Genomic DNA, 24,757 nt, shown 5'->3' with positions numbered 1-24,757 from the left:
ACTGAGGGTTTAAATACGTGAAGGCAAAGAGAGTAGCTGATGAGATAATTAAGACAGACCTGAACTGAATCTCAAATCAAATCGGAAACCATAGCAACAGACAGGTAGGGAATGGACGAGAACTGAACTAATTAACAGACTGGATTAACAAAGAAACTAAAACATGAACTGAGAAACACATCAAAAACAAACCCAAAACGCGACAGTACGCCCCCTCCTGAATAGTCGCGTTCTGACGCCGTACAAAGATAGTCCAACTGAAGAGGGAGGGCTCGTGATAGGGGCGTGGTGCAAAATAAACTCCATAAGAGTCCAACTCTGGGCCTTAAGTTCTGGGTGTCACCGGCTGGTGAGCAGAGCAGTGCTGGTAGGTTAGGAAGCCTCCAGGGTGATGCCAGCCGTGCAGGTGACCAGGGCGAAGCTGGCAGCTCAGGGGACCAGGGAAGTGCCGGCAGTTCTGGGACTGGGTTCTCAGTCCGTGGACGGGCCTCGGGTCAGGGGCTGGAGCCATCTCGGGACTCTGGACAAGGACTGGAGACATCTCGGGACTCTGGACAGGGGCTGGAGCCTTAGGCGTGGCGGCCATCTTGGCTGAAGACTCAGGCATGGCAGCCACGACGGTACAAGACTCTGGGATGGCGGCTACGACTGGACGAGACTCTGGGACGAGTCTCTGGGACGGCAGCCATGACGGGACGAGACTCTGGGAAGGCGGCCATGACGGGACGAGACTCTGGGACGGCAGCCATGACGGGACGAGACTCTGGGAAGGCGGCCATGACGGGATGAGACAACCACAGCACATATTCCATATACTGGACGAGGGAACATGTGGTAGCTGCTGCTGGTACCTGGAAGAGATGGTCATCAAGCCCAACCCAGAAAAGAGTCTTCAAAGTGCCATCGCTCCAGGGCACTAGATGGGCGAGCTCAATAAACTCCTGTACATACTCCTCTATCGGCCGACGATCTTGAAAGAGGGTGTGGAGTAGCTCTGCGGGGTCGATAGGAGTAAGGAGACTTAGCCTGGATGCCAGCCGAACTTAGCCCCGCCCACAACATTTGAGCTCGGGCAGTTCGGTCTGGACTTGATCCGTAGAGGAGTAATTATGCCCGAACAGAAACTGTTTGGACCAATGAAATTGTCAGGGCGGGCTTTAGATGATGGTGGACAGATGATCAACAGTAACGTAATCATCCACGTCATCAAAGGCGCTTGGGTTGAATTTGTTCTAATCCTAAACGGAGAACTTGTTCGTATATGCATTCACCTTTACTATTTCTCTCAGAAAGGATGATCGTGTTGGTAAGTTCTCTGTGTATCCTTAAATTATTTTTTTACAACACCGGCAAAGTTAGTTTACACTCATCTTTTTCTTCTAACGTTACTTATTCCAGCGTGCGTGCAGACAGGGTTGCCAAGTTTTTACAACAAAACCCGCCCGGTTGCTACTCAAAACTAGCCAAAAACAAGCCCAATAGCTTTCCGGGGGTTCTCCGGAAAAAAATGGCATTTGGGGGTGAAATATGTGTTATTTTGGCAGGGCTGGCAGCTAAAATTCGCATTCCTGGGTCTGTATATCACATAATTGGGGTCGCTTCAACCCGTGGACTTGGCAACACAGTGCAGTTGAGTTCTGTTGACATTTGACAACTAACGTTATGCGTCACTCCATTGCTCTGATTGGTTGTAGGTCTATTCAATCGAGGTCTTTCCTGGTTCGGTTGAAACACGCCCCATAATCACAGCCCAACGGAGCAGAATCAGACTCATATTCTGACTAGAATTGAGTATGACGACGTCAGGCTAGAGGAGACTACTCATGGCCATCAAATCAGAAACCATGTAACAGACAGGTAGGGAATGGATGAGAACTGAACTAAGTAACAGACAAAATGTGATAATTATATAATATAATATAATACAATATAATATAATATAATATCAGCCAATCAAATTCGAAGACCAGAAATGTTCTGTTGTATAATATCCCACTAGTTAATGCATTAACTAACATTAACTAACAATGAGCAATACATTTATTTATTCAACTTTTTTAACATTAGTTAGTAAAAATACAGCTGTTCATGTTATTTCATGTTAGCTCAGGTCTATTAAATAATATGAACAGATCCAACCTTTGAACAAATGATAAAATTCACATTAACTGACATTGTAAAAATATTGATTTATTGATTTATCTTTATTGTTAGTTCATGCTAACCAGTGTAGTTAACTAATGTACAGGACCTTAGTGAAGTGTTGCTAATATAACATATACCCATTCATTTCCATAATTGGCATTAAGTATTTTGGGATGAAAGTCTTTTTGTGATACAAAAGCTCTAAGTTTCTCTTCTTTTGAAGCTCACTTCAATACAACTTTTAAAGTTTTAAAGGACAACCTGGAGTTGAAGACACAAAGTATCACGGTCTCCTCGGAGCAAGACGCGTCCTCAGAACTCCCGCCTCAGCAAGTGTCAAACCCCAGTGTACCCCACATTAACAAGGAGAGGGAATTAGAGACCACTTAAACGCTGTGTCAGGGAATTCTCCCAACAGCTTAGGGGGCAAATTTAATTTAACAGTTCACCAAGTCCTGGCCTCCGTGCTATGATAAAGGAATCTAATTGAGCCACCCAATGGAAAAATCCTCACCTGAGGTTCAACAGAGGACTTGTGTGAGGGTTCAAACAGGCCAAGGGTGCTGGAGAGAGGAGGGCGGTCAAATAGAAGTCCCGCCAAATCTGATTAGTTTGTTTCTGATAGTTGACATCACCCGTCAGAGTGTGTTAAATCTGGCTCCTGGGGACTGTTAGGCTGGCGTGGCTGGAGGACACAGCTTGTGTGAGTTTATTCTTAGACGCGTCTCTCAGCCAGCAGGGTTTCCAGTGGATGTCTAAAGACAGGCCGTCTATTGCAGCCTGTCATTTTTGATTCAGTGGGCATGAATGAAAATATGAAATATTGATTGGGTGAAAAACTAGACTACCACTCTGAAAATAGAAGGGTCTTGATCTATGTTTTGGATAATGTTGATGTAAACAAACTGAAGGGGCAAGTGTTTTGGTGTTGGGGTAGGAGGTTTTGTGCTTCTCTTTAACTTGGGATAGTTCAACCAAAAATAAAAATTCTGTCATCATTTACTCATCCTCGTGTCGTTCCAAACCTGTATGACTTCTGTGGAACAGAAAATACGTTTTGAAGGAACTTTTTGCAAATCTAGTCCATATAATGACAGGTAATCGTTAAGGCCCGGTGTTCTTCATTTTCCACGTTCCACTCCATCTCGCTCACAGCGTGCGAGCCTTTCAAAATATATTCTGGCCGTGAGCGCGGAAAGACGAGCAAGATCTAGTGGACTTCAAGTATTCAAGTCTTTCTCACATGCACTGTTGTAGGAGCACCATCCACGCGGTCACACAATTGGGCTGCATGCGGACGTGGTGTGCCCCTTCTGGTGATGCAGGGGCAGACAAAGTATTTCATGCCAACACGTCAAGCTGCCACACTATGTCAGATGTATCGCTTTTATTTAATTTTGCTTTTTCAAAATATTCACAAATTTGTTAATTATATCATGAACTCTATGATATATTGTGATTGCAACTGTAATGTTGCTGTTTGAGCATAAACAACATCTGCAAAAATACAACGCTCAAAGTTCAATGCTAAGGTAGATATTTACTTTTACAGAATTTTTAGGGACTACAAGAAACGGCTGGTATGAACTACAACAAGCTTCTTCACGGGTTAGTGACATCACTAACTCTCACATTTGCATAAACCCTGACCTCGGGAACACGCAACAAAGGGCCATGTTGGGCTGCTTTAGTTGTTGTATGCTTGAGGTAATCGGAGCTGCTATTGAACTTCCGCCCTCTTCTTGAAAGTGGGCCGGGAGCAGCAGCTCATTTGCATTTAAAGGGACACACACAAAAACGTCACATTTTTTCTCATCCTCAAAAAGTGACAATTTAACATGCTATAAAAAATTATCTGTGGGGTATTTTGAGCTCAAACTTCACATACACTTCACATACTCCGGGGACATCAGAGACTTATTTTACATCTTGTAAAAACGAGCATAATAGGACCCATTTAAAGTCAAGTCAAGTCAACTTTATTTATATAGCGCTTTTAACAATGTAGATTGTTTCAAAGCAGCTTTACAGTGTTAAACAGGAAAATAATGCAGCATAATTTTATTCAGCTGTATAGCCATTCTGGAAAAAACGCTGATGTCATCAGTTCATTTCAATTATCATACAGTGACAGTGTGGGCTTTAGATCAATATTTCGATCAGTAATTTAGTTTAAATGGTTAATTTAGTTTATTAATTAGATTTATTTCAATGTTTAGTTGAAAAATTGAGTGTCCCCAACTGAGCATGCCAAGCCAGAGGCAACAGTGGCAAGGAAACCAAAACCCCATTAGGTGACCTAATGGAGAAAAATAAACCTTGGGAGAAACCAGGCTCAGTCGGGTGTCAGTTCTCCTCTGGCCAATTAACAAACAGCGTATTATTATTATTATTCTGGCAGCTTTACAGCTCAGAGGTCATAATAGATCAGAATATTCGAGGGACCGGGGGCAACATGCTGGAGACGGGTTTATTGAGGATGATGTTGATTAAATAATTATTAAAGTGCAATATTCGAATGATCGGAGGCAACACGCTGGAGACGGGTTTATTGAGGATGACATATCGATTTAAGTATTATTTAATTGTAATATTCGAACAATCTGAGTCAACACGCCGGAGACGGGTTTATTGAGATTTATTAAACACCTTTAATGATCACGTTAGTTAAACTATAACACACCATCATGTAAATTCATCCATTTCTCCTGACATATATAAAAGTAAGTGGCCAGTGAGCTGGGAGAAGAATAGAGTAAACTTTATAGTTTCCTACACAATGTAAATCTGATATGAGTAAAAAACTTTTGCCAAATTATATTTGAAAGGATTATTAGCTTTCATCAGTGTATGGAATTTGTATTTAACAAACTATAAATGTGTTTTTTTATAGTACTTCATTTAAATGCCTAAAATAACATTATGGGCCCTTTTTCAGCATCCACGACCTGAGCGCATAGTCTGAAGCGAATGGTTCAGGTGCACTTAAGGCGTGTCCGAATCTAATTTTTTCCTAGTTTAATGACGAAAAAACGGTCTGTGCGCCAGGCGCATGGTCCAAAAGGGTTGTACGTAGTCTCTTAAAGGGTTAGTTCACCCAAAAATTTAAATTAGACCATGATTTACTCACCCTGAAGCCATCCTTGGTGTATTTGAAATATATTTTAATAAATTCAGAGTTATATTGAAAATATCCTGGCTCTTCCAAACTTTATAATGGCAGTGAATTGTTGGGTAATTTTTGAAGTCCATAAAAGTGCATATATCCATCCTATAACTGCTCCAAACGGCTCCGGGGGGTTAATAAAGGCCTTCTGAAGCGAAGTGGCGCGTTTGTGTAAGAATTTTTTTTGTGCATAATCCAAGATTAACCCATAATCTAATGTCCATGCTGTCTGCGTTTTAATGTTAATTAATCAACAAAAGACAAAAAAAAATAAATAAATAAATAATTCGCTCACTACTCTTGACTAAATAACTTTTGTGACTTTCATAAGAATTAAGTTTTTCATAAGTTTTAATGAATAAATCAAATGTAGATCAGTACACTTATCAAATCGGTATCGGCCCCAAAAAATCCTATCGGTGCATCCTTAGTTGTGATATATGAAAACCACTGAGTGCGTCCGTCTCTGACTCAGTGCCAGCCAAAGCGAGAAAGCAGTTTTTATAGCACTGAACGCTCTAATCGCACTGGTGTGATCGGACGTGTCAGGTTAAAATCAATCGCATTTCGGGGGTGAAGGGGGGACAAATTGAAACTGAGGGGGCACAAATCAGATCTCAGATCAGATCGTGGCACTGGCCCTGGCCCAAAGCGAAACATCCCTGTTCTACAATTAAGCCTCACAAAACTCTATGTAAACAAAACATGAAAATATGATAAAAAAAATTCCTGATTAGCTTTTTTTGACAGATTTTCCCTTAACCAGGACGATGGAGATTTAGCAGGAAAGTGGAGTGAGAGATGTGGGGGAATAGGTTCGAGACACACCACAGCTCTTTAAATGTCCTGAACCTGGGTGTCCGCTAACAAAACGGCTCTTTTTATGCTTTGAGCAAAAGTGCTATCAAAGTCCAAAGTATATATCAATGTACCGTGGTACGATATATATCAGTAAGGGCAATAGCTTTCTTTCCCCTGCCCAATAATTTAGCGTTGTTTATTAATGATCAACATGAAGCTCATCAGGAGGACTTCTTATCTTGCTCTCTCTGTTAAAGCTCATAACGCTCACATGAGTGATTCGGAGGCTTAGATTGACCTTTCAGTCCAATTGCTATCTGGTATTTATCCTCTGAAATGTTGCCTCTGCACTCTTCTAAATTGCTTTGTTCTTTTGGTTCCAAGTAAGGCCAAGTAATTCTGTCTTCTTCATCCCTCGCCGAACCCTCCTCCCTTCCTCACACCGAAGCAATTTAGCCGAGAGCGAGGCAGATTCTCCCAACTCTATAATTGCTGTTTCTATTGAAACACCAAACCTTATTACCTCTTCTCCAAATTATCACCCAATCGTCCAACTGTATTAGCCTTTAAACGTCTCACACAAAGAGAAAAACATGTCATCCACTGCTCATCATAGCAAACAATGCAACGCTTTGTTCCTGTTAACAAAGCAAGTCTTTTTTTAGTCTCATTGTCGTGTTTGAGATGTCTCTCGTTGCCTTCGGTGCTCCTCATGTGTATTTAAACACTAATATTGCGTAGATGTTTTTCCTGAAAGAGGCATGATGTTTTCATGATTTTTTTATGTGCGTTGCAATGCACTTTGCTTGTGTGCTATTTAGAAGTACTGTAAGATTGAAAGGCTTTAATGTTTCATTTCATTCAAGGAAATGAAGATCTGAGAAAGTCATTGTGCTACTTTGAAGACATATCAATCGGAAAAGGAAGTGTACAATTATTTATTGTTAAACAAGATAGATTTTGTGATGCTCAGTAAAATGATAAGTCTTCAACAAAACAATTAAATGTTGATGTAGCCAAAGCTGTGAACCCAACGGGAAGTCTCTGAGACTCAGCTTCATTTAGAGGAGAGCGACCCACACAAACTCCCTGAGACAAACGCTAGCGTAATCAGCTTGTCTTCTCCATATGCCTGTTTCCATCAGGAGAGCATCCTGAGGCCCTTCCAAACATCTGCCCACAACAAGCTTCTCAATCCACATTTTTCAGCATGTTTCTTTCTTTTTTTAAAAATATATATTCAGAGAAAAACAAAACTCTGTCATTATTTATGACAACCCTGTGTTATTTCAAAATATTAAAATTGTGGCACCCAATAGTTTACATCATTTGGACTCTTTCTACTGCACAGCATTTAAATATATACAAATATAAATATGATATATAATTTAGGTTCTGTGTAATTATACATTTAAGTACTGAGTAATAATATTAAATTAACTGCATGTACTTACTATAGGGTTAGGATTAGGGTTTGGTTAAGGGTTAATTTCATGTAATTATGCATCATTTATTACAGTTATGAATTTACTATAGTAACTAACTACATGTAACGTGTAACATGGACACATTAAAAAATGGTGTTACCTAAAACACATATAGGCCTGGTTTCACAGTTTCAAGTAGGACATTAAGTATCTCTTACAAATGTGCATTTGAAAAAAAAAAACATTAGTGCTGTGTGTCTTGAGACAAAACAATGGCATTGACATATTTTAAGATATATCAGTGCAAGTTGCTTTCAGTTAAAACAGCATAAACATGCTTTTTAATCTGAGACTAGCTTAAGCCTTGTCTGTGAAACCGAGCAAATAATGTATAAATGTAAGTTTTATTTTTAAATTGTATGCGTTTTGTCTATTTCATATACATTTAATTTGATGTTTATTACTATACACTCTCCTTTTATTGACTACTTGTTGTGGTAAAAAAAAAAAAACACTGGGTAGAAACGCCAAAATGCACATAAATTCTAAAAATGTGCACACAAAAAAAACGTATGCGTTCAATTTAGTTGGATAAACATTTTATCCGATAAGAAAACATGCGCATAAACTACAATGAGAACACATTTACCGAATAAATTCCTCGATGCGCATCAAAAAAGACATTTGCGATGGGACGGCATAACTGCAGACCGATATCGTTGCACAGCATCTGAATTGCTGTTTTAGTTGTTCTGAAATGCCTGAGAAAAGTCTGTCATCAAAGTGGTTCGGTATAATAACCTCCCAGAACTAAGCCCTATTCGGATGGGATTAGTTTTTCAAGGGTAGATGGAGTAATGTGATTTTACCACAGGACGTCTGTAATATTAATGGCCAATTCGCACAGGATGAGAAATCTCAGTAAAACTAGCAGAAATGGGAGGCGGAAACTCGATTTACGCACCGCCCTCACCTCCCTGTCGTCCTGTGCGTATTAAGTTGCTTCCTGATATCACATGCACAAACACATATAATCGAAATATAACCTATACCGGTATATAACAGTTAGGTCCGGTTGAACGATTTATTAATTAAAGTAATTAATTAAATTCTGATTGGATTCTGTAGGCACATACCTAAAGATATAATAAGCCTCTGACAAGTGCTTTCGACCTTTTTTGGTAATCTGAATGGTAAGCAGAAAACACTTTAGGCTTGGCACAGACTTGTCCCACCGCCTAGAATGCAACTGAATGCTTTTTCAAGCGCCTCCATACTTGATAAACCGCAGAAAAACTACTTTCAAACAGGAAATTATGGAATATTTACGTACACAGTCTATTCGCGCGGGATTAGTATTACCTGTCCTGAGGTAATTCTTCCGGACCTTTTACAGAAGGTAAAAGTCGCCTTAATCTTAATTGACATTGTCCGTAATGATTACTGAGATGCCACTTTTGGGCAGGACTGAAATCACTGAGAAGCTCTGGTATTACCTCACCTCTCCATGTTAAACTAATCCCATATATACGAATAGGACTATACACAACTTTATTGTGTTTCGCCTGCCAGGAAGTGATGATTTTGTTCTCTTCGGCTCACTTGATGGAAACGCTGCTTTATTCGCAAATGTTTTGTGATATTCCAATTTGTACATAAGTTCATTTTGCAACTTTGGATGGAAAACGTAGCTAATGTGTCACTACACTGTGGCCAAGGTTCAGAATGAGGAAAAACAAATCCCGGGTTTCCATATGTCACGTATTGGTGGCTGCAATGGTCGCGCAACGCAGGAAATTCAATAGCAAAGTCGTTACTTGGAAACATGAAGGACAATACAGGAACTCAAACTCATAATAACTATACCACAAAAACATAAACAAAACTGGACAAAACACTGAGGAAACTAAGGGCTTATTAAAGGCACAATATGTAAGATTTTTGCATTAAAATATCTAAAAAAAACACTATCACAGTTATATATTTTGTTCAATCCCTCCTCATTGCGTGGCTTGTGTCATGTCCTCGGTTTCAGCTTGTACTGCGGTAAAAACCATGGCAAAACAGTAGCTGAGTTCAGAGCCACGTACTAACATGCTACTCTTAATATTTTACCATATCTTTGTATGGCAGAAGTAGTTAGAGTAATAATATACTAGTATGTTGTTCCAAATTCAGCAAGCGAGTCTCAAAGTAGTAGTTGTAGCGTCTAGCACGCCACTCTGTTGTTGTTTCGCCCAGTCGTCGTGTACCACAATTATTTGTTATCATTTGTAGCAGGTTCTGTCGCCAAAGATAACTCCAAGAAACGTAAACGTACGGGTGAATCAAATGACCCAAGAAGAGTTTTGGACAAGAGGAGAAATAAACCTAGGCTAGAATCAGTATCAATGTGGTATTTCCGAACACAAGTAATTAAATACTGTAAGTGTTATACATAATTGTTAAGTCAGCCTTTTTGCAAATGCTGTTGGTATGTTCAAATGTACTTTTAGTATGATTGTTTTGAACACATAAAACTGTGCTGCGTTACTCCACCATTTAATTCCACATATAAAGTGACATGTATGAGTAGTAATTTAGCATTAAACATTTCATTACTTGCGGCTAATTCATTAGACAGAGAATATGCAACCTCTTGTGGTGAAAATTACATACTGTGCCTTTAAATACACAGTTACCGAGGGAACTAAATGAACCACGGGTGAACGTAATCCGTCACAAACAGAACTCAGGCAAAGCAGAACAGAATGACAACTAAATCAAAACAGAACGAGACCATAACACCATAGTTACCCATTCATTATCTAGCAGATGTGGAAAATGAAAAGAACCCCAGGAGATTTGGGTATTTTTAGAAAGAAAAACGTGGGAAAAATGTATTTTTATTTAGGATGTGCATTAGCATGATCCTACTATAGCAGTAGAACATCAGCTTGTATAAATGATATAACTGTGAAAAACCTTGTTTACACCTCGTTTATTTATCTTCCACACACACACACACACACACACACACACACACACACACACACATGTTGGGTTTTCATGTTTTATGGGGACTTTCCATAGGCGTAATGGTTTTTATACCGTACATACCGTATATTCTATCCCCCTACACTGCCCCTGCCCCTAAACCTACCCATCACAGGAGACATTCTGCATTTTTACATTTTCAAAAAACATCACTTAGTCTGATTTATAAGATGTTTTCATCATGGGGACCTAAAAATGTCCCCACAAGGATGAGGATTTCGGATATTGCCATCTTTGTGGGGACATTTTGTCCCCATAACGTAGGGATTACCAGTCCACACACACACATACTCTCACTCTCTCTCTCTCTCTCTCTCTCTCTCTCTCTCTCTCTACTAGTCAAAAGTTTGGTAATGTATCGGGAAACATCTTTTCAGATTTATTTTCTTAATTATTACACAAAAAAAGACACAACAAGTCTCCTTTTAAGTAAGTTAATAATAAGAAAATACACTCTAAAAAAAGGTGCTATATAGCACTAAAAGTGGTTATTTGGCTCGTAATCATAGGGGAACCACTTTAGGTGCTGTATAGCTTCAGCGAGTTTATAGCTTAAATACACAGACTACTAATGATAAGACAAGGGACACCTGTGCACAATCAAGACATTAAATCAATCAGAATATGACAACATTGTACACATGACAAGGGAGCACATGGCAGGATCACAACAAGGGAAGCATATGGCAAACAGGAAACATGACTATGATTAAATAAAAATATAAGACATGAAAAACCCAAACATGAAACAAAACTGAAACACTAGACATTACATGCACAAAGTGATATCACATTGTACAGGCCCCGCCCACGACTGCTGACGGACTCTGCCCTATTAGCATAGCTAATGCGCTAGTTGTACACTGTCCGCCATTTTCTCCAGGCCGGAGCTGCTGTAGCAACAATAATGTCTTGTAAGCACCTCAGGTGTTTTGTTGTTGGATTTAAGAGTGAACATAACAGTCTTCTCTTCACTTACTTAATTTACTCCCAACATCAGAACAAGATGACTGAAAACATAAGTTATACCCATAATTAAACTAAACTATACCAGTTCTATCTCCATGCTCCTATATTTTCTGGCTCTGTAGGCATCCGTGTCCAACTCCAGTTCGAACTGAAAACCGCTACTGACAGTTTCTGACATTTTCAGTTGTGATTGTCCTTTCCATAGATATACATAATAAAGGCTAGATGTCTGGCCAATGGAGGTCGACGTCCGCACCTGGCGGCCATCTTGTCACAGGCAGCTCGCTCACTCGTAACATTGTTTTCATGGTGCTTGCACTTTTTAAACAACCATATCTTGCTCAATTTTCTACCAATTTTCAAACTGTTTGGTTTGTTATAAACGTCAGAGATGTAGTTATGACACTGCATACTTATGAATAATTATTCATAATTTGTTGAAGCATCCATAATTATAGCCACGTTAATAACGTTTGTAAGAAACAAACCCATTTGTAAATCCATCAAGATTTCAGTGAGATAAGAGTATTTGTGTTCATGCAGATCACTCACCTTACATCAGGTACCACAGAGCCCTGCCTGTGACAAGATGGCTGCCGGTGATGACGTTAGAGACTCCACCGTAAGACATCTAGCCTTTGTTATGTATATCTATGGTCCTTTCTCTTCTTGAAAGTGGGCCGGGAGCACCAGCTCATTTGCATATAAAGGGACACACAAAAACTGTGCATTTTTGCTCACCCCCCTAAAGTGTCAATTTTAACATGCTATAAAAATGACCTGTGGGGTATTTTGAGCTGAAACTTCACATACACACTCCGGGGACATCAGAGACTTGTTTTACATCTTGTAAAAATGGGCATAATAGGTGCCCTTTAACTACTGAAAAAAATATGTTTCTACTGAAATCAAGTTGTTTGGAAGTTGTCCCTTTCTCTGGTCTCTCTCTTTCCATTCTAAATGTTATTTATAGATGGACACCAGTGCTGCAGATAACACACATTCACCAGTCATTCTGACTTTCAGCAGCTTTGGCACTGTGTCATTTGATGTCACTGCAGCACAAGCCATGCCACCTGTTCCTTTCCTCAAATCCTGATTGTCCATTGTTCAGTGACTCTAATTGTTCGTTCCATCATACTTTTATGTTTTTTTAACTTTCCTTTTCATATGTTCTTTCTCGTCAGATTGAACAAGACTATCATTGATTGCCCAGCCCGGAAGAAACGCGTCTCTAAATTGCAATCAGCGGGGTGGTTTTTTTTTTACAATCCCTACAAACTGATTGCCTTTTTTTTTTAAATAAATAAATCATGCAGTGTTTCCAGTCAGCTGCTACAGTTATAATGTATTCTGATATGATCTCATTTTGTCTAGTCCTTTTTGTTTCTGCCCTTGATGAAAAGATCCTTCCTGCATTTTTCTCTGATAACACTCTGCTGGTGACAGATAAGAAATATAGCAAACCATGATGTTCTTGAGAGTTATGTTAATTGCTACCACTAGACAACCTCCACTCAAACAACATCTGGGCGGTCTGTCTCACTTTGAGTATGAATGATGGCTTGCTGCACATCTGAATATTAAGAATTTTTGGTTTCTGAAGCATTTTTTTAAAAAGTACACACTAGTCAAATTACAATTTAAACGATATTTGTTTTAATTCAAACCTGTTTTTTGCTATTTTCTAAAACCTAGTGAGCCAAATAAGTGGCTGTCTTCTAATGTAGCAAGTGCAATGCTGTACTAAGTGGGTTGTACACAATTACAAATCAGGCACTAAATGTTCTTGGGGTTTTACTTTCACTGGTGTTCATTTCAGCTGGAAACTGCAGGGAATTGCATGTTTAGGTACGTTTTTGGAGTTTGGCAAAAATTTTGCCACAGGCACCTTTTTCCAATGAGCTCATGTTAGTAGGAATGGATATCAGTTAAACGTAAAATTGGTTAAATGAGACAAAATACAGTTTTTAGAGTCATTTTAGCTAAAGAAGCAACACAAATACCACTCAGAAATCATTGCTGTCAGATTTTACAGTACATGTGATCTATTGAAACATAATTTTGTCAAACAGTGAAGTAGATATTAGCTGTATTTGTATTAGCGATAGGCGCTTTCGATTAAATTAAACTTTGAATCCTTTGTGACTCGTTTGTTTCGAATCGGCGGAATCAAACTGGCCAAGGCACATCATTTCGGAAAATGAGGCTTTAAGTCATCGAAATTTCAGTGGTTTGGCTCTAGAAGCCGTTGATCTCAAGGTAAACCCTAACCCTTAAACGCTACAGAGCTATTGGTTCAAGAGATTCAAAAAGCTCAGTTTCTCCCATCACTATTTTGTATGGCCTATTGTCTACATACAGTGCTGCTTGAAAGTATGTGAACCCCTTGCAGAATCTGTGAAAATGTGAATAATTTTAACAAAATAAGAGGGATCATACAAAATGCATGTAATTTTTTATTTAGTAAAGTCCTGAAGAAGATATTTTACATAAAAAGCGAATATTTCGTGTGCGAATAGTTCACGTCAAAACCATTCACATCAGCCGTGACGCGAGTTTGCGACGTCTGTGACGTATCAGAGCTCCAACATTCCTAAACATTCGCAGCAACTGCTGAGAAAACATGGACACTTCGTCATCCAGTGAAGACAAGCTTTTAATTTTCTTTAAAAGACCGAAAAGGTTTTGGGTGCACCCAGTCTTAAAGGGATAGTTCACCCAAAAATGAAAATTAGCCCATGATTTACTCACCCTCAAGTCATCCGAGGTGTATATGACATTCTTCTTTCAGACGAATACAATCTGAGTTATATTAAAAATGTTCTGGCTAATCCAAGCATTATAATGGCAGTAATAGTTGCTGTGTTTTTGAAGTCCATAAAGCATGCATCTGTCCATCAAATAACATGCTCCACGTGGCTCCGGGGTGTTAATAAAGGCCTTCTGAAGCGAATCGATGTGTTTGTGTAAGAAAAATATCCATATTTAAAAACGTATTTGATTTTTTTCTATGGCTCTGCATCAGCTGTCCCCGCACCATCACTTCCGGCGAATAAGGTCAAAATACATGCAAAATACTAGATTCCTCATTAGTGCCTGCGCGGATCCGTCGAATGAGGCATCTACGTATATATATATATATCTTTGATCACGCTAGTATTTTGACCTTATTTGCCGGAAGTTATGGCGCTGGAAATACTAGATGACATTCGTCTGATAAGAGGTAAAAAAAATAACATAAATACTGTTGGGTTTCTCACAGAAACCTATAATTTCGTGTCTTAAGACATCAATGTGTCGCCACGAGCCGCATGGTTTAATAAGGATTCGTATGTCTATGTGTTTTTAATGTCATTGCTCTCAAACTCTAAAATATCCCCATTGACATGCATTATGCGACTATCACACTGCAACGGTTGGAGTTAAAAATATTAATTTGTGTTTGACTGAAGAAACAAAGACACTTACATCTTGGATGCCCTGGGGTAAGCAGATAAACATAAAAAATTTGTTTGTGGGTGAACTATCCCTTTAAGAACAGAGAGCCTGAAGGGGAGTATCCTAATCTTGTACAGGAACTAAAATTTTATCATGGCCGGTTCCGCACTTACTTTCAAATGTTCATGGGACAATTTGAGGAGCTCCTCCAGAGCGTCTGACGAGACAAACCACACACTTCAGGGAACCAATCGATCTGGAGCAGCTGTGTTTCCATTTGAGTCACAATGTAAACATTTAAGTGCCACAGTTGTACAGACGGAAACACATTCACTTTCCATAGTCGCGGACACAATTAGGTTTAGAAAGAAATCAACGAGTTTTAACTCAAAAGGTTATGTTATATTGACTGTAGCCTACAGTGGGCAAACACAGCTACATCTGTACAACTTTAACTACAACTACAGCTGTAATCTCGTGAGAAATGTGATACCTGGCAAAGGTTAATGTTGATTGAATAGCTAATGACGTCAACTGGTCATTTCGTGACCTTTGTTTCCTTGTCTTGTATGTGATTGGTTGAAGCCTTCTCTGTGCTGCAAGAGTTAAAAAAATCGACATTGAAACAAAAAATAAACATCATTTTTTCGCCACAGCACATTCGCGTCCGGTGTGGAAGCACTCATTACACAAACAGCTGATCAAAAAATAAAACCATCGCGGGAATTATTCGCACATCAAAATCACATCCAGTGTGAACAGACCTTTAGGATTAGGATTTAGGATTTAGGTTATTTATTGGCATCAATGGTTCAATGAAGAACCTTTAGCATCCATAGAATCCTTCCATTGCACAAAAGGTTCTCTATAGTTGTTTAGATCATTAAAATGTTAATAGAATAACAGCCTTCACATCTGAAATGTGCACATGAGACATGGCTATATGGGGGTGTTTTTAAGGTTCTTATGATCTCCCTCATAAGATCCACATTGGAGGGGAGAACATGGATTTCTAGAAGGATCTTATAGATGAGAAAGTAAAGCCAGAGATAACAAACTAACAACAGAGGTTCTGTGATGCACGTCCCTTCTCTACATGTATTTCCTGCAATCACATGAATAATTGATGCTCTTTTTCATTCTCCGGTCTCTTTTCTCTCTTTACAGCTTCCTTCGGCAACATTTCTTAGCTCACTATCCTTTTGGCAGCTCTCTCGTCTCCCCGACAGATACAAGAGGCCTTGTTCCTGCTACAGACAGTCAGAGAGAGAGAGAGAGAGAGAGAGAGAATCTGCCTGGCGGTGGAGCTGCGGAGGAGACTGTTAACTCCACACCTATTTAACAGACAGGACCATCTTTTTATGCAAAACTGGATGGGGTTTCAAAGACTCAAAAAGGACAAAGTCGGACTCTAAAACTGTAATATAGTGATAAGATTCAAGTCTCACCTCATCTCTACAAACCCTAGAGCTCCAAGCAGAGCTCTGTCAGACAAGAGTAAGGGTATGGATGGGATCAAGACCTCTGAAGAAGTTGATCTCAGATCCAAATCTGAGCTTGAACAGTGATCTCAGATCACGTTAAAGGAGCAACACCTGTTGATACCCTGAGGTTTAAAGGGTTCAGATGTCTGACAGCATCACTCGCTCAAAATGGACGTAGATGGAAGTGTGGGAACAGACAATTCCTCCTCCTACCTCTCACGATAGATTGTATCATTCCATTTCCAGACGTAAGAAAGAGAATTAGATGTAGAATTAGGGCATGACGTTTGATTATTTTCCTATTCCTGACTTCTAGACAACAGGCTAAAGGGACGTTCTCACTGACAAAAACAATGACTACATGATCTGAAACTGGATATTAATGACAATTTGTTTAAAACTAAACATCGAATGTTAATTATATCAGATGTGCACACTTAAAAACCAACCATCATTTTTCTTTCCTTCTCAGGATGGCTTTCTATGTTGTTCCTGCTGTTACCTTCATGAATGCACTGTTATATATTTTTGATTTCAGTGTCATTTTGAAATCTTGCACACGATGTATATGTTCAGGTTTTCTCCTGATATACAAAGAATCAGAATATGAATATACCTTTACTCTAGGAGTTACAGTATGTGTCTAGATCATTGTCACTCGTAGAAGTCCCAGTTGTCCTCGTTTTACAAAGCAATAATGTAAATCTCTGCCACATGTTTGCATGGCTAGACCTGTTAGAGACTGTTTTTAAAGCAGCTACCTTACAATCAGAATCTTTACGTCTGCAACATACTATACGCACTCAAATGCTTCTATTCTAACTCAGTTTGGCGTTGCGTTCCAAGATGATGAAATTCGTAGCACCGTTGTCTCGTTCAGGTCAACCGTTGTAATGGAGAGATTGAAGAGAACACCAAATAGTTGTTGGATTTCATTGGATCGGTGTGTATAACCATGTTGGGTGTTTGTTGGGACAATATCAACATGGCAGTTGTGTTTCCCAACATACTAAATCCAAAAGTCAACTTTAAATGTTTGATTTGTTGCTGGCTGTGTGAACTAGCCTTTTGAGTAAAGAGGTTTGTTATCACAAAGAACGCAAGAAGGCGTGTTAAGTATTTACTATATTTCCTCTAGTATGATAAAGGACCTTTTGTGGAGAGAATGTACTGGAATTTCTTTCCATTTTGTGATTTTGCCATTAGTGTGGTAAAATCCTGAACGCTCCACTTGACTTCACTGTGATGCAGTAGCGTGTTTGTTTAGGAGGCTCGAATATTTGTCTGTGTTCAGAGTTACAGTAAAATCTCATTTAGACTCTCAGAGTGCTTGTCTGATGCTCATGACACCAGTCATTGTTCAGTTGCACAGTGTACTCAAAGCTGACGGAAATCTGGCCATGTGACACAAGCCAATTCAGTCCATCCAGGTTAAAAGTGTTTATGTGGGGCTGACAGGTCAGAATTCTCTCTGAAATTGATGTGACATGAAAGATGGTTTTCCAGAGTATTTTGCTGATTCCTGCATCCTGACACACAAGCACTTTTCTCTCCAGACATGCAATGGGTTTCTTTTAAATCTCGTTATGCAAAAATGAGGGAAATGAACATCGGTTATGTAATGACCTGCTACCAACATGATTATACAAGACACGATGTGGCAAAGACAGATGTATGTGTGTGTTTTGGAATAAAGTTTTAAAAAATAAAGATTTTGAAGTTTCTCTTTCACAATTGATTGAAGAAAGTATGGTATGGTCATCAAAATGCAAAGTAAAGCCTGTTAAATATATATACAGTGGGGAGAACAAGTATTTGAAACACTGCCAATTTTACTTATTTTACTTATTCGCTTACAAAGCATGTAGAAGTCTGTAATTTTTATCATAGGTACTCTTCAACTGTGAGAGACGGAATCTAAAACAAAAATCCAGTAAATCACATTGTATGATTTTTAAGTAATTAATTTGCATTTTATTGCATGACATACAGTAAGTATTTGATACATTAGAAAAGCAGAACTTAATATTTGGTACAGAAACATATATATATATATATATATATATATCCTTATGCTCATCAAGCCTGCATTTATTTAATCAAAAATACAGAAAAAAACAGTAGCCTAATATTGTGAAATTTTATTACATTATGTTCTTTTTAACTTTTTATTAATAAAAGAATCTTGAAAATAGTATCACAGTTTCCATCATTGACATTAAATCCTCATATTAGAATGATCATGTGACACTGAAGAGTGGAGTAATGATGCTGGAAATACAGCTGTGATCACAGGAATAAATTATATTTTAAATTATTTTAAAATAGAAAACCATTATTTTAATAATATTTCACAATATTGCTGTTTTTTATCAAATAAATGCAGGCTTGATGAACATAAGAGACTTTCATAATGCTGCATAATATTCAAAAATGGTAATATAATAAAGTCCTTTCACGTAACCATTTCGCCTGCCTACACTTCACATAATAGGCCTGTATAGGTGCCGGTGGCACGTGGGGTTTGTTAACTTTGACAGTTTCATGAAATAGTAAACGGTGTATCAATATACATAAATACAAGTGAATTTAACACTTACCATTAATGCGACTTTTGCTGCTGCTGCATGGTTTTGTGCAGGGATTTGTTTGTTAAAATCCATTTTGTCAGTGATGCAATTTATAAAATGAGACAAACCGCAGGAAATCGTTCCACAAACGTTAGTTCGTCTGTCCGTGTCATTTTCAACCGATTTCTGAATAAGAACAGAAAATTACCGCTCCGCTTCACATCACCCAATGGAATTTGAACTTGCTTTGCCAGATCACGATTGGTTGGTGTATATACATGACAAACGGGCATTGGTGAATTGTGTAATACTTTAAAATATATAATATATAGATTTGTAATTAAATCAACACATTAGCTTTGATTATGGATGAAAAAAAAATATTGGTTTACTTTTTTCCCGTAAGGCCACACACTCTCTGAAAGGACCATATTTGGCTCGAGAGCCGCTTCCGAACAGAGGAAAATCAGCTGTCAATCAAAACGCACACGACCCATAGCAACGCGTTACGGCAACGCCTCAACAGAAATTGTCCGACTTTTGAGCCGTTCGTTACCATTGTATACATTGTCATGTTATAATAATTACATTTATTTCGTTTTATTGACCACGATATTATCATTGATATTTGTCTGAGAGGGGCACTTTTGATTCATTTTGAAAAAGGGCAGGGGCTCGAGCACCCAAAGCCCCCCCCTCTGCACGTGCCTGCAGAATACCAAAGATTTTCTATCGGGTTCAGGTCTAGAAACTGGCTGGGCCACTCCAGGACCTTGAGATGCTTCTTATGGAGCCACTCCTTAGTGGCCCTGGCTGTGTGTTTCGGGTCGTTGTCATGCTAGAAGACCCAGCCATGACCCATCTTCAATGCTCTTACTGAGGGAAGGAGGTTGTTGGCCAATATCTTGTGATACATGGCCCCATCCATCCTCCCCTCAATACAGTGCAGTCGTCCTGTCCCCTTTGCAGAAAAGCATCCCCAAAGAATGATGTTTCCACCTCCATGCTTCACGGTTGGGATGGTGTTCTTGGGATTGTACTCATCCTTCTTCTTCCTCCAAACACGGCGAGTGGAGTTTAGACCAAAAAGCTCTATTTTTGTCTCATCAGACCACATGACCTTCTCCCATTCCTCCTCTGGATCATCCAGATGGTCATTGGCAAACTTAAGACAGGCCTGGACATGCGCTGGCTTGAGCAGGGGGACCTTGCGTGCGCTGCAGGATTTTAATCCATGATGGTGTAGTGCGTTACTAATGGTTTTCTTTGAGACTGTGGTCCCAGCTCTCTTCAGGTCATTGAACTACAGGTCCTGCCGTGTAGTTCTGGGCTGATCCCTCACTTTCCTCATGATCATTGATGCCCCACGAGGTGAGATCTTGCCCCAGACCGAGGGAGATTGACGTCATCTTGAACTTCTTCCATTTTCTAATAATTGTGCCAACAGTTGTTGCCTTCTCACCAAGCTGCTTGCCTATTGTCCTGTAGCCCATCCCAGCCTTGTGCAGGTCTACAATTTGATCCCTGATGTCCTTACACAGCTCTCTGGTCTTGGCCATTGTGGAGAGGTTGGAGTCTGTTTGATTGAGTGTGTGGACAGGTGTCTTTAATACAGGTAACAAGTTCAAACAGGTGCAGTTAATACAGGTAATGAGTGGATAACAGGAGGGCTTCTTAAAGAAAAACTAACTGGTCTTTGAGAGCTGGAATTCTTACTGGTTGGTAGGTTATCAAATACTTATGTCATGCAATAAAATGCAAATTAATTATTTAAAAATCATACAATGTGATTTTCTGGATTTTAGATTCCGTCTCTCACAGTTGCAGTGAACCTATGATAAAAATGACAGACCTCTACATGCTTTGTAAGTAGGAAAACCTGCAAAATCGCCAGTGTATGAAATACTTGTTCTCCCCACTGTATGTATATACAGTGAGGAAAATAAGCATTTGAACACCCTGCTATTTTGCGAGTTCTCCCACTTAGAAATCATGGAGGGGTCTGAAATTGTCATCGTAGGTGCATGTCCACTGTGAGAGACATAATCTAAAAAAAAATTCCAGAAATCACTATGTATGATCATGATGAACTATTTATTTGAATGATACAGCTGCAAATAAGTATTTGAACACCTGTCTATCAGCTAGAATGCTGACCCTCAAAGACCTGTTAGTCTGCCTTTAAAATGTCCACCTCCACTCCATTTATTATCCTAAATTATATGCACCTGTTTGAGGACGTTAACTGCATAAAGACACCTGTCCACCCCATACAATCAGTAAGAATCCAACTACTAACATGGCCAAGACCAAAGAGCTGTCCAAAGACACTAGAGACAAAATTTTACACCTCCACAAGGCTGGAAAGGGCTACGGGGAAATTGCCAAGCAGCTTGGTGAAAAAAGGTTTGGATGATCCAGAGGAGTCATGGGAGAAAGTCATGTGGTCAGATGAGACCACAATAGAACTTTTTGGTCATAATTCCACTAAACGTGTTTGGAGGAAGAAGAATAATGAGTACCATCCCTAGAACACCATCCCTACTGTGAAGCATGGGGGTGGTAGCATCATGCTTTGGGGGTGTTTTTCTGCACATGGGACAGGGCGACTGCACTGTATTAAGGAGAGGATGACCGGGGCCATGTATTGCGAGATTTTGGGGAACAACCTCCTTCCCTCAGTTAGAGCATTGAAGATGGGTCGAGGCTGGGTCTTCCAACATGACAATGACCCGAAGCACACAGCCAGGATAACCAAGGAGTGGCTCCGTAAGAAGCATATCAAGGTTCTGGCGTGGCCTAGCCAGTCTCCAGACCTAAACCAAATAGAGAATCTTTGGAGGGAGCTCAAACTCTGTGTTTCTCAGCGACAGGCCAGAAACCTGACTGATCTAGAGAAGATCTGTGTGGAGGAGTGGGCCAAAATCCCTCCTGCAGTGCAAACCTGGTGAAAAACTACAGGAAACGTTTGACCTCTGTAATTGCAAACAAAGGCTACTGTACCAAATATTAACATTGATTTTCTCAGGTGTTCAAATACTTATTTGCAGCTGTATCATACAAATAAATAGTTAAAAAATCATACATTGTGATTTCTGGATTTTTTTTTTTTAGATTATGTCTCTCACAGTGGACATGAACCTACGATGACAATTTCAGACCCCTCCATGATTTCTAAGTGGGAGAACTTGCAAAATAGCAAGGTGTTCAGGGTATATATATAAATATATAAATATGCATCTAAATGTTAAATCTAAAGATAAATCTTAAACATAAATGGCTACATTTATTTGATCCAAAATACTGGTAAAACATTAATTGTCATCTGTGTAACTGTTAGGGTAACTATTTTGTCTTAGTTTGAGTTATCCCTTGTTTGTTGTCATTGTTTTTGGCCTCATGTGCTTTAATCCCAGTTTGTTTCAACTCATGGTTATGCTCATGGTTCATGGCTTTTGTAAATAAAAGTGACTGTTGTAAATAGATCCTGCTTCTACTCTCCCTTCCTGCAACCAGTCATGACAGAAGAAACGAGCTAATTTGATGGATCTAGCAGCAGTGCAGATCCTCCATCTCTCACGGGGATCGCTCCCTCGAGGTCCACACTCAGATCTGGAACAACATAGATCTAGCTCACCTCATTCTTTATCCTGATGAAAGCTTCAAAGACTCAATGCCCAGATGAAAACATGCCTGCCTGGAGATGGTCCTCGAGGGGAGCTTTGTGAGTATGTGGACTGGGTGGCTTTTCACTTTGGATCCCCCTCTACTGTATGTAAGAGAGAGGTCCCAACCCTACAGCACCCAAACCAATGCCCACTCACCTTTCAGAGCCCATCCAGTCCCTTGCCATGCCTGCCATGGACCAAGAAACAGAGCCCAAGCCTGCCACAAACCTCATGCTAGATCCTACGCCCACCATTCAATTCAAATCACATTAATTTGTATAGCGCTTTTCACAATACATATTGTTTCAAAGCAGCTTCACAGAAAAAATGCATGCATCTACATTACAACTGGCACAAGTTATTTGTCCACGTTATGCATTTCAGAAATGCACATATACAAAGCTCACAGATAAGCTAACAATGTATTATTAATCAATATAATAATTAAGGCACAGAAATAAGTGAAATAAGACATTATTGATTAGGGTATAGAATGGACCATGGACCCAAAGCCTGAGCCAGTGCTAAAGATGGAGCCAGCCACAATGCCCATCCTAGAGTCAGAGCTCGTCGCCCGGTACATCACGCCCCCTGCACCCACTTCCTGGTCCCTCCCAGAGCCAGAAGTTGAGGAATGGCTCGTTGACTTGGAGGACACCGAGCCTGTCCCCTCCCTTCTACCCTTCTACCCATCCTCAAACCCTTTTTCAGTCCTGACTAGCTTTATGGTCTCTCTGTTCCCGACCTGTTCCCTGGCCCTTCCTCCTTTGCTGGTCCCACCAAAAAAACAAAAAAAAAAATGTCTCAATCCCCCATGTCTCCTGGCCCCACATCCTCTGCTGTTTCCACGAGGCTTCCTGTCTCCGTCGACTTCGCTGGTGCCAACAAGCTCCTAAACACCTCCTACTCGTCTGGCTTTGTCCAACTCACAGGATCCAACTCAGGCTTCCCTGCTTCCAGCTTGGAATTGGCCCTCGGATCACCTGCCTCCACCTCAGCCTTCCGGGTGAAAGACTCCACCTCGGCCCTGCAATTCATCGGATCCACTGTGTCTCCTCATTCCCTTGGCTCCCCAGTGGCTTGTCATCCCAACAGCTATCTCGTCCCACCATCGACACCTTGGCCCTCGGACTTCCGGGCTTGTGGCTACGCCTGGTTCCTCTAGTCCTGCGGCTCCACCCTGCTCCTCCATCTCTTCAGTGTCTCTGTTGCTTCCCAAGCCCCAGCTCCAGCTTGGTCCTTGGATCTCCTGGCTTCACCTCAGCTCTCCGGTCCTGCAGTGTCACCCTGTCCCTCCATCCCTCCGGCTTCACCTGGTTCTCCAACTCTGCTCTTACTCCTCCCTGCTCATTGCCACCCAGAGCTCCACCATGGACAGCCGTCCCTCCGGCATCATCAGGAAGAGCCACGGCATCCATTCAGCTGGTTCCCCCATGGTTTTGTCCTCTGCCGGCTCCTCTTTGGACTCATCCCCTTGCACCCCTGAACTTATGTTAGTGTTTAGCCCTCCTTCCCACCCCAAGAGTTTTTGATAACCCCCTTCCATCCATTCTAGTGATGTTTTTGTTTATGGCGCCATGGAGGCGCCCACTGGGGAGGGGTGTAAATGTCAGGTTTCATCTGTGTCTTTCCCTGTTTTGTCTTGGTTTGAGTTTCCCCATGTTTGATGTCATGGGTTTTGATTTGCCCTAATGTGCTACACCTGTGTCTAGTAAATCATCTTGTTATGTTCTCTGTATTTAATCCCTGTTTGTTTCAGTTCCTCTCATCTGTATTATGTTTGCTTGCTTTATCTCCTGCTAGTCTCCAGCATTTGTTGTCTTTTGTAAATAAAAGTGACTGCTGCAAATAGATCCTGCTTCTTCTGTCCCTTCCTGCATGATCGTTATAAATGTTATAAATAATAGTTTTCTATTTGAATATATTTTAAAATGTAATTTATTCCTGTGATGGCACAGCATTATCAGTGTCACATGATCCTGCTCAAGTTGTGCTGCTTAATATTTTTGAGGAAACCATTAAGGACAATGTGTTCTTACATTTGAATGAA

General features: G+C 40.1%; 1 protein-coding gene across 3 annotated transcripts in view; it reads left to right on the top strand.

Moving 5' to 3' along the window:
* Nucleotides 1-18,199, top strand: part of samd10b (sterile alpha motif domain containing 10b) — a 110,515-nt gene extending 92,316 nt beyond the window's left edge. For 2 of the 3 annotated variants that reach the window (XM_079801845.1, XM_079801844.1), the window contains exon 5: nucleotides 16,153-18,199. In XM_079801845.1, coding sequence (XP_079657971.1) covers nucleotides 16,153-16,175 — 23 coding nt within the window. In that variant the 3' untranslated portion in view covers nucleotides 16,176-18,199. The remainder of the gene's footprint in view (nucleotides 1-16,152) is intronic. The other variant, XM_079801843.1, reaches the window with a different exon arrangement.
* The last annotated feature ends 6,558 nt before the right edge of the window (nucleotides 18,200-24,757 follow it).

Source organism: Gobio gobio (assembly GCF_949357685.1).
Source record: "Gobio gobio genome assembly, chromosome: 21".
Taxonomy (NCBI): Eukaryota; Metazoa; Chordata; class Actinopteri; order Cypriniformes; family Gobionidae; genus Gobio; species Gobio gobio.
This window is presented reverse-complemented; position numbering and strand designations above follow the sequence as displayed.